This window comes from Balaenoptera musculus, chromosome 13 (assembly GCF_009873245.2).
Source record: "Balaenoptera musculus isolate JJ_BM4_2016_0621 chromosome 13, mBalMus1.pri.v3, whole genome shotgun sequence".
In the NCBI taxonomy this organism is placed as follows: Eukaryota; Metazoa; Chordata; class Mammalia; order Artiodactyla; family Balaenopteridae; genus Balaenoptera; species Balaenoptera musculus.
Genome location: NC_045797.1, coordinates 26064597 through 26076873, shown reverse-complemented (window position 1 = coordinate 26076873; position 12277 = coordinate 26064597). Strand labels below are relative to the sequence as shown.

The window sequence follows — 12277 nt, the reverse complement described above, 5'->3', positions numbered from 1 at the left end:
CCCAGCCCTCAAAGCCCCTCCTGGATCTGGCAGGAAAGGGGAAGCTAGTGGAGGAACCCAAACTTTTCTCAGGACACCCTTTGTTACCGGTATTAGTTTCCTAGGGCTGCGGAAACAAAGTATCACAGACTGGGTGGTTTAAACAATAGAAATTTATTCTCTCACAGTTCTAGAGTCTAGAATTTCCAAATCGAGGTGTCAGCAGGGCCATCCTCCCTCTGAGATTCTGGGTGGAATCCTTCCTTGCCTCTCTGTAGCTTCTGGTGGTGGCCAGCAGTCCTTGGGGTTCCTTGGCTTGCAGCTGCACCATTCCCATCTCTGTCCGTGTCCTCAGATGGTGTTCTCCCTGTGTTTCTGTCTTCATATAGCATTTTCCTCTTCTTATGAGGACACCAGTCATATTGGATTAGGGCCCACCCTAATGAATTCATCTTAACTTGATTACATGTACAAAATAAGGTCACATTTACAGGTTAGAATTTTGATATATCTTTTTGGGGGACATAATTCAATCCATAAGAGTACCTTTTGAATTTTTTAAACCTTATGTTACCTAGTCAAAAAACTTGTTTTAAAAGAAAACAATAGAAAATTTTCCTGGCTTGCATTTCTTTGCCAGCTCTTAGAATAACTTAGGTAGATCTGAATTTAGGAAAGGACACAGCCCTGCAAAGCTATGTGCAAATCATAACTTTGAGAACGAGTCATGTTTTTTATGCCCTTGGCTCTCTGCCCGCCAGTGGTTCCCAACTTTACCTACTCCCCACTCCCATCCTCACCCAGGGGACATCTGGCAATGTTCAGAGACATTTTTGTTTGTCCCAGCTGGAGGGGAGATGCCACTGGTGTCTAGCAGATAGAGACCAGGAATGCTGCTCAACATCCTCCAATGCACAGGACTGCCCTCCCCCCAACAGAGAATTCTCCAGTCCAAAATGTCAACAGTACCAAGGCTGAGAAAACCTGCTCTATGCTGAGCACTGTGTTAGGAGCTATGGAGACTAGCATCCCCAGTAAACACTCTCCCTAAACCTAAAATTCCCCACTCGTTTGTTCCACAAAGCAAAGAAACCAGTTATAAGGTTCAGAATCTGCCCTTGATGAACCTGTTATAAACCAGGATCTCTCCATCTCCTAAAGTTGGACACACCTATGTTTACCAAGCACAGGCACCCTGCGGATGATCAGGGGCTTGAGGAGGATAGCCATCTATGGACCCCAGGATTTCCATTCCCTGTGGAATGTTAGGTCTACCCCAAGACATATTCCCATAAGGCCTTCCCTCTCCCACCCAGACTGTCTGTGACCACCCTTCCCAGTGGAGATGGTGCCAACCACAAACTCAGTCTAAAGACAGAATTCTTCCCTGGTCTTAAATGTTCTGGTGGAAAGATCCCTTTCCGCATCCACCCCTAGTCAAGTTCCCCTCCTCACTGCAGACTCTGCAGGCTCCTGTAAATAGCCCTGCCCCTGCACTGGTGTTTGTGGTGAGAAAGCAGTATCTGGGCCTGTCTTGAGCAGGTTCTTCGGTGGCCTGTGTCTGGATGTCAAGAGGAAGCTGCCCTGGTTCCCAAGTGACTTCTATGATGGCTTCCATATTCAGTCCATCTCTGCCATCCTATTCATCTACCTCGGCTGCATTACCAACGCAATCACCTTCGGTGGGCTTCTGGGGGATGCCACTGACAATTATCAGGTGTGTGTGAGCTGGGGACATGCATGCAAACCTCAGAAAAATCTGCTGCCACCAGGTAGTGGTAAGGAGCTTATTCCCATAATCCCAAAACCAAGGTTTGGGTTTGACCTACCATCCAGGTTCAGACCATCACTTTTTGTAATCCTTTACCCTTGAGAAAAATAATAACAAGCTAGCATAATTAAAAGGTCTAAAGCTAAATCATATTACTAAAGACCAAATTTAAAGATTATGTAAATAGAGCAAATGTTTAAGGGGAAATCATCTGCTTTGTTAGTTGATACTTTTCCTACTGATGCTTTAATGAATTTAATGAGCACAATTAATTGAGTTGCTAATTGTGACCTTCTTCCCATACTTTTTTAAAAAACTAACCTTAAATTCTTAGCTTGAATTTAAGACATTTTTAGAAATGTCTACCATGACAACAACACAGGTATACCTGGGGAAAACAGTTCAGCAGAGACACTAGCCTGAGACCCAGACAAGGGTCTTCTCCACTGGGGGCCTTTGGGATAGTATCACTGGAAAGCTCAGAGCACCAAGGTGAAGACCCATTTTCCCAGATAAATTAAGATGAGTGCCTATCTCCAGCCCACACCACTCTCCTGAGCATCAGGTTCAATATCCAGCTACCTCCTGGGCATGTCCATATAGCTGCCCTTTGGGATCCCCCAACTCACAGGGCCAACATTGCATCCATTATCTTCCCTCCAGACCTGCTGCTCCCCCCAGCCAATGAGCGACACCATGGTTGACCCAGATATTCACACATCATCCTGGACTCATAAATCCCAGCTTCCCCCAGTAGCCCTCATGACATGATCCTACTTGCCTCTCAAGCCTCATCTCCCAGTATTCCCTTTCTCAGATTCCTGTACTCCTCACTCATCTGCATTCTGTTTTCCATCAATCCTGATCATCTTTCAGTTCTTCAAAGACATGCTCCCTTTCAGCTCCAGCCTTTGTGAATACTGTTCCCCTTCCCGGCACACTTTTTCTCATCCACTTACCCTATTCTCCTGGTCAATTCTCTGCTCATTTTTTGGTTCTCAGCTTCCCTGTATCTACCTCTTGGGAGAGTTTCCTGACCAACCCTTCACTCTTACTGTGTGCTCCTACCTTATCCCAGCTTATCATATTCCATGGCAGTGGTTCTTAACAAGAGACGATTTTGACCCCTAGGAGACATTGGGTAACATCTAGAGACAGTTTGGGTTTTTATAACTGGGAGGTGAGGTGCTACTGAGATGCTAATAAACATCCTACAATGCACAGGACAGCCCCCTACAACAAAGAATTATCTAGCCTGAAATGTCAGTAGTGCTGAGGTTAAGAAACTCTGCTGTATGGAAATCGCCTAGTTTCTTGTGTGTATATCCCACTAGAATGAAGATGCATTATCTTGTTTGTACATGGGTCCTTAATGTCTAGCACAATGCCTGATACATAGTAGGCCCTTAATAGATTTTTGAATGAATGAATGAATGAATGGTCTGACCTTTAAAATCACCTACTAGATCTTTGAATGAATAAATGACTGGGTGGATGAATGGACTGTCCTCTGGGAGTAGAATGGGCACAGGAACAAGCATGACCATTGGCAGCCCTGTTTTCTAGGCCCTAGGGTGCCAAAAGGAAGTCACATGGGACCTAGAATTAGAGAGTGATGCTTGGCAATTGTGAGAGGTTGTGGAGTCAGAGATGGGGAGCAGAATTTGAGGAGGAGAGGACCTAGGATAGAGGACGAGCACTGTGGCCCTTGCTGAGATAACTGGGTTCTAACCTGTCGGAGAGGCCCCTTTCTCACACCTCTACTGAGCCTCACACTCCTCATGCCCCCAGGGAGTGATGGAGAGTTTCCTGGGCACTGCCATGGCTGGCTCCTTGTTCTGCCTCTTCTCGGGACAGCCTCTCATCATCCTCAGCAGCACAGGGCCCATCCTCATCTTCGAGAAGCTCCTCTTCGACTTCAGCAAGTAGGTGCCCTTGGTGGCCCCCAGTGCCTGCTTTCACACTTGGGACAGTATGCCAAGGTTGGGGTAGGGGAAGAGCCCCAAGGGAGAGGTGGGGTGAGAAGGTACCAAAGCTGTCTTTACCTGTAGGAGGCACTGCCAGGTGGTCCCTCCTGACTCCCTCCGATATCTGCCTTTAAGCCACCTTAGTGCATATTAGCACAGCCCATGGGGAGAAATCCAGGCAAGACAAGAGGAGAGAATTCACACTGCTTTGCTCATGAGCAATTATGACTTGAAAGTCAATGCAGTGTATAAAAAGTTTCAAGCTGGAGGTCAGAAGGCTATACCCTGACTCACGCAGCTCTGGGCTCAGTTGCCTCACCTACAACATGAGCCCATTTCTAAGGTCTGCTCCAGCTGTGTCATTCTGAAATTCCCTGTTTTTCCTTCACTCTGGTGTTTTTTACCAAATGTGTAAGAACCGAAGTGTGTGAGCACCTTTCTGCCACCCCATGGGAGCCTTTCCCGGAATTCTCAAAGACCAGACAACCCCACCCGGGAACTGTCCCCATCCCCAGTCCTCTTGTACTTCCTAGGAGGGCATCTGTGCCACAGGAGGGGCAGATGAGGCGCCCAGGGTGGGTCTGGGGAGCCGAGCACAGCCAAGAGCCTTGGGCTGGAGGCCCTTCGATTCCCTCTGCTTTCCAGAGGCAATGGCCTGGACTACATGGAGTTCCGCCTCTGGATTGGCCTACACTCAGCTGTCCAGTGCCTTATCCTGGTGGCCACAGATGCCAGCTTTATCATCAAGTATATCACCCGCTTCACTGAGGAGGGCTTCTCCACCCTCATCAGTTTCATCTTCATCTATGATGCCATTAAGAAGATGATTGGTGCCTTCAAGTACTACCCCATCAACATGAACTTTAAGCCTGACTCTATCACCATCTACAAATGCGAGTGCATCGCCCCCGACACAGGTGACCGGTAACCCCAGAGGTGCCCTAGGCCCCCTCCCACTACCCACTCCCCTCTAACACCCACTCCCCCTCTGCCTCCCCCCCTCCACCCCGTTGTCTACTCAAATGCAGGAGCATGAGCCTGCTTGGGAGGGGCTGTTCAGCCAAGGACTTTCTGTCCCAAAGGAGCAAATACAGGGTCTTAAACCAGTTTTTGGAAGGAAATCAAGGGGACAGGAGGTCTAATGAGGATCACAATACCAGATCCCAGGGTCGTAGTCAGGAGGGAGCAGTGATAGTGATACCCCAGGAAGGGAAGAAGGCATGCTTGGCCTCAGTGTGGAGTAATGTGGAGGCCACACCAGTCAGAAATGCTACTCAGGGGTTCCTGCTCTAGGCCAGAGGTAGGCCTGATGGAGCCTAACTAAAGTCCCTCCCAGCTCCATGAGCACATGACACCATGAGTTCTCCCTGACACATCACTGCCAGTGTGTTCACACCAGAGGGATGAACATCCCTACAGATGGGGACATGTCCAGGGTGGAGGACTAGTCAGGGTGGAGGAGGACCTGGCAACTATGTCATTAAAGAATGGTTAGAGAACCTGGGGTTATCCAGGCTTTTAGAGAGGTATTAGAGAAAGACTGTCATGTCACAGAGGGGCCAGATTCACCCTGTGTAACTATAAGATGCAGAATGAGGGCTGAAGAACAAAAGCTCCAGGAGCCAAACGCTGGCTGAATTCAAGGTGTATCTTAACAGTGGTGGAAGCCACCACCCTGAGAGGTATTGGCCCCCTCGGGTGGTAGCAAGCTCCTTGGACACTACCTGGATATCCATCTGCCAAAGGTATCGTAAAAAGGATCCCTGTGCTGGGTGGGAGGCTGAATCAACCAACTGGTCAACTCATTCCTGTGAAGTCCCTTTCTGACCAAAAAAGTGCCATCTGTAAAGTTAGGACTTTCCATAGCTGAACCACTGGCCTCTTTCGCAGTCAGAATCATGCCCTAAGAGCTTTCAGTGGGACGTGCTCAGAGTGCCCAGGATGCTATAGAGCAGAGGCTAGAGAGCCATCCACATACCTCTTAGCACCACCAGGCTGGACTCACAGAGAAAACTGAGGTCCAGAGACACCCAAGGTCACACCAAATGTCAGTTTCCCTAGGGGATATCAATGCTGGCCCTTCCAGTCTCATGGAACGCTTGTGAGGTTTTCATATCTATACTCAGATTCAGTTGGCATTTCACATAAGTAGTTACCATGTTGTTCAGCACCTTAATGCATACAACTGATAAAAAATATTGAAAAGTCAACCAAAAATATTTGTTGCACAATTATTGTGCACTCTACTTTAGACTAGGCCTTGTAAAGATAAAGTTGTTCTGACATCAGGGAATATAGTTTTGGTTGTACCCTCTCACCCTCAGTCACTGCTCTGAATTTGTAAAGATGTCGAGACAATTTTTTTCTCTTCTTTTTTTTTCTATAATTAATTTTGAGTTATTTCATTAAAACCCAGCAGTAGGTGAAGCTGTCTGTTGTCCTGAGCCAGGGCATGTTGCTTGCCCAGGGGAGTGAGGAGATCCTACCTGCAGGCTCTTGTCATCACACTGTAGAGCAAATCCCATCTCTGTGGACTAAGCCCCATCAAGGCACTTTTGTTTTCTGCTCACACCCTCTGGACTACAGATCCATTGCACTGAACACAAATGTTCCCACAAACATGGCTTTTGGAAGTACACATCCTTAATTTCCTTCAGAAATGGTCCAAATTCTAGGGTCATATGTGGAACTTTGGCCATTCTGGCAATCATCTGTCCACAGGAGGAACTAAACATAGGGGTTCCCTAGGAACAGGGCACATAAGGTAGGATTTGAGAACTATAATAGAATCCACCTACCACCAAATAGTGTCCCCTCTGGCCTTACCCAGGTGCCTAATGTCACCTCATTCTTTTGGGTCATGCTATTGCCATGATTCTCAAAGTTGGTCCCTGGAAGCAGCATCAGCACTATCTGGGAACTTGTTAGAAATGCAAATTCTCAGGCCCCACCCCAGACCTGCTGAATCAGAAACTCTGGGATAGAGCCAGCTGTATATTAACAAGCCTTCTGGGTGATTCTCATGTATGCTTAAGTTTGAGAACTACTGCTCTATTAAACTGAGTCATTATTAGCAACTAGCCATAGTGAGATTAGGTTTTCAGTTTCTTCATGGAGAGTAAAGGAACTGGAAACAGGACAAGTTAGTTTTGATTAGGACAACATGAAAGGGAAAATTCTAGATGTTTAGGAGACTGGGGAGGGGAGAGCTAACTAGGAGGGTTTCTTTCCCAGTCCATGGGCCACTCGTTTACTAACTGTTCCATAATCCTAGTGTTACTGCAAAACCCAGTGTGACTGTGGCACACTATCACTCTTTGTCTCTCTTTATCATAAGAGCTTGTTTCGGGGCACGCTTTTTAATCTGATCTTGTTTCCATTGTAACTGGTTTGTATTCTATTTGTGGATGCTGCATACACTGACTTGGCTGCTTTCAATCCCAAGTGAGTACCACTTTGTGAACACTAGAATTTAAAAATATTTGATACTTGGACCCTTTCTAGGATTTTCCATGTTACAGTTCTTCCTTCTTCATCTCAAAGTGGCTTTCAGATAAACCTCACAAAGTTCTCGATATAAAAGAATGGCAAAGCCTCAGCAGAAGACTTCAAAAGAATGTCTGATCTGACAACCGTGAGCAATGGAAGTGCATCTACACTCACCAGGCTCGAGTGTTAGCTGGGAGTCCTGTAGCATTTGCAAGGGGACCCCTGAGTCAGCCTTCCCTGCTGCATTGTTAACTGTGCATCATGTTCTTTTGGTCAGTAGTGTGAGGAAAGGCAGCAGATGTCCCTGATTTCTCTTCAGTGAAGCGTCCTTCAGAATAATTGTAACAAAACTCTGGGTTTGTAGAACTTCTCAGAATATTCTGCCCTAGGTCAAGACTGAATTCCTTAGCCACTCCCAGCCCCAACTGCCCCAGAAGTAGGCAACATAGAAGGGCCCTGTGATCCCATCCACCCCATGACAGTTTGTTAGAGGTTGAAGGAAGCTTCATGAATAACCTCTTATTCCCTCTGGGTTCCTAGCAGGAGCTAAATGGGGTTTGCAATGCATTTAGATTATTGCCAGCAAACGGGCTGAGCCTCCTCCCTCCCTCCTTAAATCAGCTGCAGAGGAATTGCTTAGTCAGTCTTCACTTGGAGGATGAAGGCGAGGAGAACTTGGCCCTCCTCCTCTATGCATGCAGGGCAGGAGCAAGAGAGAGGGTGACCTGGCCTTTCTCCTCTACGCATGCAGTGCAGGAACAAGAGAGAGGGTGACCTCCAAAGCTGCCTTTTTAATAAATGGCTGCATCCCTCAAGGAGGGGATTACAGGTCCTCTCAACTCGTCTCATGGCCCCTAAAAGGACCCCTCCTCTGCTCCACTTAGGGACACTGAGGCTGGGGCAGGGGACTGTGGACAAGGGATGCAGAGTGAACAGCTGAGAGCAGCACCTCTGGGGTCCTGATTCTCCTTCAGGTCCTGGGCCCAGGTTTACTTTTCCTCAGCTAGCATTTAACGGGCAGATTAGGGAAGATACCCAACAAGTTCTTACAGGCCCAGCTGACCTGAAAAAAAAAACAACAAAAAACACATATGGACAGGACAGGGCAGGAGAGAAAGGAAGTGTATGTGGAGGGGAGCAGGGCAGGGAAGGAAGCTTGTCGTATAGAGCTGGGAGGTGTGTAGGCTCTGGGCCAGCCTGCCTGGGATGGATAACGGCTCCTCCAAGTGTGAGTTGCGTGACCTTGGGCAATGGGCAGGTTACTTAACCTCTCTGGGCCTCAGTTACCTCATCTTTAAAATGTGGAGATTTCTTGGGGATTTAAGAACTTAGCAAGATGATGTATGTAAGGGTTTGGCACAGTGCGTGGCAAAGAGTAAGTTCTTTGAAAATGTCAAGTCTAAGAGCACAGACATTGGTCAAGTGGGTGGTAGGGATTCACAAGGCACATTATTTACCCACTTGTGTTAGCATTTTGTCTTGGCAGCAGTTTTTAAAGCCAGCCCTTCCATGTCAGACAGGAGCTGTCCTAACCTGGCCCAGCTAGACTGTCGGAGCTGTGGCCCAGGCTCCCTCCCACAACCCCTGCCCTCCCTGAGCAAAGTGAGGAGAGTGAAGGGTACAGCTGCCCTCACAATGAAAGCCGGTCCTTGTCTCCAAGGAACTGGAAGGAAATGGGCAAGAGTGGGGCCCGGGGTGGGGTGCAGGATCCCCACCCAGCAGTTGCTGACCCTTCCCCACGCCCTGTGCTCATCCACAGCGAATACAACCGCGTTCAATGCTTCAGCCACGTCGCCACCAAACACCAACACTTCTCTGGTAAGTCCTTTGTTCATGTCAGACATTCAAGGGCTTATGTTTGTGGGGAGAATGAGAAGACTTGGGAAACTTAGACCAGACTTGCAGAGATTAACCCTGGTGCACACCCACAGCAGGGTCACCCGCAGAGCTGTGAAAATGAGTATTTTTATTTTAAGTATATACTGTCAAAATCCCATTTTGTCTCATTTTATTAAATCCTTGGGCATAAACCTCCCCCCCTCCCTCCCTCACACACACACACACACACACACACACACACACACACACACACACACGACGGGGAGGGGGGCGGGGTTGAGGTGAGGAATGGTAAGTAGGGCTGCGCAAGGCTGTAAACTTTCCCGCCCATCTTTCTACCTTCTTCCTTGCCTTTCTACCGAGGACTCCCAGTTCCTAACCAACAATGCTACCCTCCAGCCCCAGAAAGCTTATTAATGCTCCCCCCTCTCTGAATCTGATCTGTCCTTTGCACTCATGTGTCTCCGAGGGCCCCAGGTCTGGTCTGCCTTTCCCAATAATGACGAGCAGTGGCTGTCAGGAGAAGACACCTAGCCTAAGTGGCACTAATGGTGGGAAGTAGAAAACCAGGTGAAGGGTAGCACCTGGTCGGTGCTGGGAGGAGACTTTTGGACTTTTAGTGTCCCTAAGCTTGCCCCTTAAGTTACCCCTGCACAGGCAGCTGACTGCTCAATGGCAATTTAACCTAAGATTTTCTCAAGTATCTGATTTTGAGGGAGGAAAAATGGAATCAGTCAGTGCCTATGTATGAATACTTACTATGTGTAAGGTGCTGTATGCGGGTGATATGATGGTTCGAAAAACATCTAAGAAACAAACGTGGTCCTTGCCCTCCAACCTGCTTGTACTATGCATGTGGAGATTAACCTGAAAAAGTAACGGGCAGCACAAGTAGAGCGTGCCATGCATCAAACATAGGTCAAATGCATCCTTCCAGCAGTGGAGGCAGAACGTACTCTGCAAACTAGAGAAGAAAGCCTCATAGAGAAAGTAGAACGTGATCTGGTCTTGAAGGTTGGGAAAGTTGGTTCCATAGAGAACAGCACATTCCAAGCCTAGGGACCAGCATAGACAGAAGGGCACAAGAGGAAAAGCACAAAATCTGTCCTGAGGACAGTGGGTGGACCAGTCCTGCTGAGACAGAGTGAGGGTGGGGCATCACACAGGGAAATCAGGAGAAATAAGCCAAGACAGAGATGTTGGGCCAGACCAGTGGGGCAGTAGAGGCACGGCTACATTGCGGGGAACATTCCGTGTTGGTCTGTTGATCCCCATTCTATTGGTCTATTGATCTAAGCAGGCCCAGGGCCAGCTCAGATTCAAAGGGGAATCACCTTTTGATGGGAGGACCATTGATGTCACATCGCAAAGGAGTGTGGACACAGGGAGCCATGATCCATTGGGGACCGTTATTATATCAAACTACCACACTTCTCTTAATACAAACATACATTATGGCTAGTTGCAAACATCTGTTTACTTCATTATGTAGGTTCCTGAATATTTGCACATTTATTTTTCAAAATATAAATTAAATTTTATTATACATTACTCTCCTTCTATTACACTTAGAAACATATATATTAATATACATGTGTGAATATAGATATATGAATATATGTACATATACATACTTAGGAACATAAGTAAGAATATATATAGGAACATGTATTTTATATATATATATATATATATATATATATATATATATATATATATATATATATATATATAATTGTTTTGTGTGCCCTGGATTTTAGGCATCTGGGACACCAAAGGTCAAGTGACTGAAGTGATTAACCCAAGAGAGGTCTGACAAGGGTGGGGTGTGAGCCCCTTTCCTTCTTCTATGCACACAAAAAGTGTGTGCATAGAAGAAGGAAAGGGGAGGATAAATGTGAGACACTCCAGGAAGGAGTTGTGGACAGGACCCATGGTTGATTGACTGAGATGGGAGCCAGTCCTGCACTTTTCCTCCTCACTCACAAAGCAGTACAACCTAGAACACAATGAAGAAGCACATGTCAGCTCCTAACCTTCCCAGGGAACCTCCTGCTTGTCATTCCTTGAAACAGCCTGTCCCCAGGACCATCACTCTGTTGCTGGGCACTATCATGGGGCAGGAGGGCTGGGGCCCCTTGGAGGGTGGGAGGGGTGCGTGGGCTGCCTGGAAACTGCAGTGGGGAGGAAACAGCTGACCTCCCAGGAAGGCCCTGACTGTTTCTCTCCTGTCTTGGTCTCCAAGTACAACCCCCTTAACCTCACAGCGTTGGACTGGTCCCTGCTGAGCAAAAAGGAGTGTTTGAACTATGGTGGGCGCCTACTTGGGAATTCCTGCCAGTTCATCCCAGACTTGGCACTCATGTCCTTCATCCTTTTCTTCGGGACATACTCCATGACCCTGACCCTGAAGAAGTTCAAATTCAGCCGCTATTTCCCTACCAAGGTAACTTCACCCTACAGTCAGACCGTTCACATGGAAGCCACCACTGAGTCCCTGAGAGGGTTAGGGTCCATCTGATGGAATGGACACCACATCAGCACTTGCTCACTGAGGTTTTTTCAAGTTAAGAGCACAGACTTTGGATCAGAGAGAACTGGGTTCCCTTGTTGTCAAGCCCCATGACAACACTTGATATTGTCAGACTTCTATCTTCAGCCTAGTAGTATATTGTGGGTTTTTTCCTTTTATTTCCCCAATGACTAATGAAGTTGAAAATCTTATCATGTGTTTAATGGACATATGACCATTGACTTTCTTTTTTTTTTTATACTGAGTTGTAATTTTTAAAGAAGTGATTTATAAAGAAGTCACTGTTATTTTTTTTTTAAGATCTTTATTGGAGTATAATTGCTTTACAATGGTGTGTTAGTTTCTGCTTTATAACAAAGTGAATCAGCTATACATATACATATATCCCCATATCTCTTCCCTCTTGCGTCTCCCTCCCTCCCACCCTCCCTATCCCACCCCTCTAGGTGGTCACAAAGCACCGGGCTGATCTCCCTGTGCTATACGGCTGCTTCCCATTAGCTATTGATTTTACATTTGGTAGTGTATATATGTCCATGCCACTCTCTCACTTTGTCCCAGCTTACCCTTCCCACTCCTCGTGTCCTCAAGTCCATTCTCTAGTAGGTCTGCATCTTTATTCCTGTCCTGCCCCTAGATTCTTCATGACCATTTCTTTTTTTATATATATATTCCATATATATGTGTTAGCATATGGTA

General features: G+C 46.9%; 1 protein-coding gene across 4 annotated transcripts in view; it reads left to right on the top strand.

The window, feature by feature from the left end:
- SLC4A5 (solute carrier family 4 member 5) overlaps positions 1–12277 on the top strand; it is a 126789-nt gene that overhangs the window by 89203 nt on the left and 25309 nt on the right. For all 4 annotated transcript variants that reach the window (XM_036873620.1, XM_036873621.1, XM_036873619.1 and 1 more), the window contains 5 exons: positions 1522–1696; positions 3542–3675; positions 4363–4634; positions 8966–9024; positions 11291–11491. In XM_036873620.1, coding sequence (XP_036729515.1) covers positions 1522–1696; positions 3542–3675; positions 4363–4634; positions 8966–9024; positions 11291–11491 — 841 coding nt within the window. The remainder of the gene's footprint in view (positions 1–1521; positions 1697–3541; positions 3676–4362; positions 4635–8965; positions 9025–11290; positions 11492–12277) is intronic.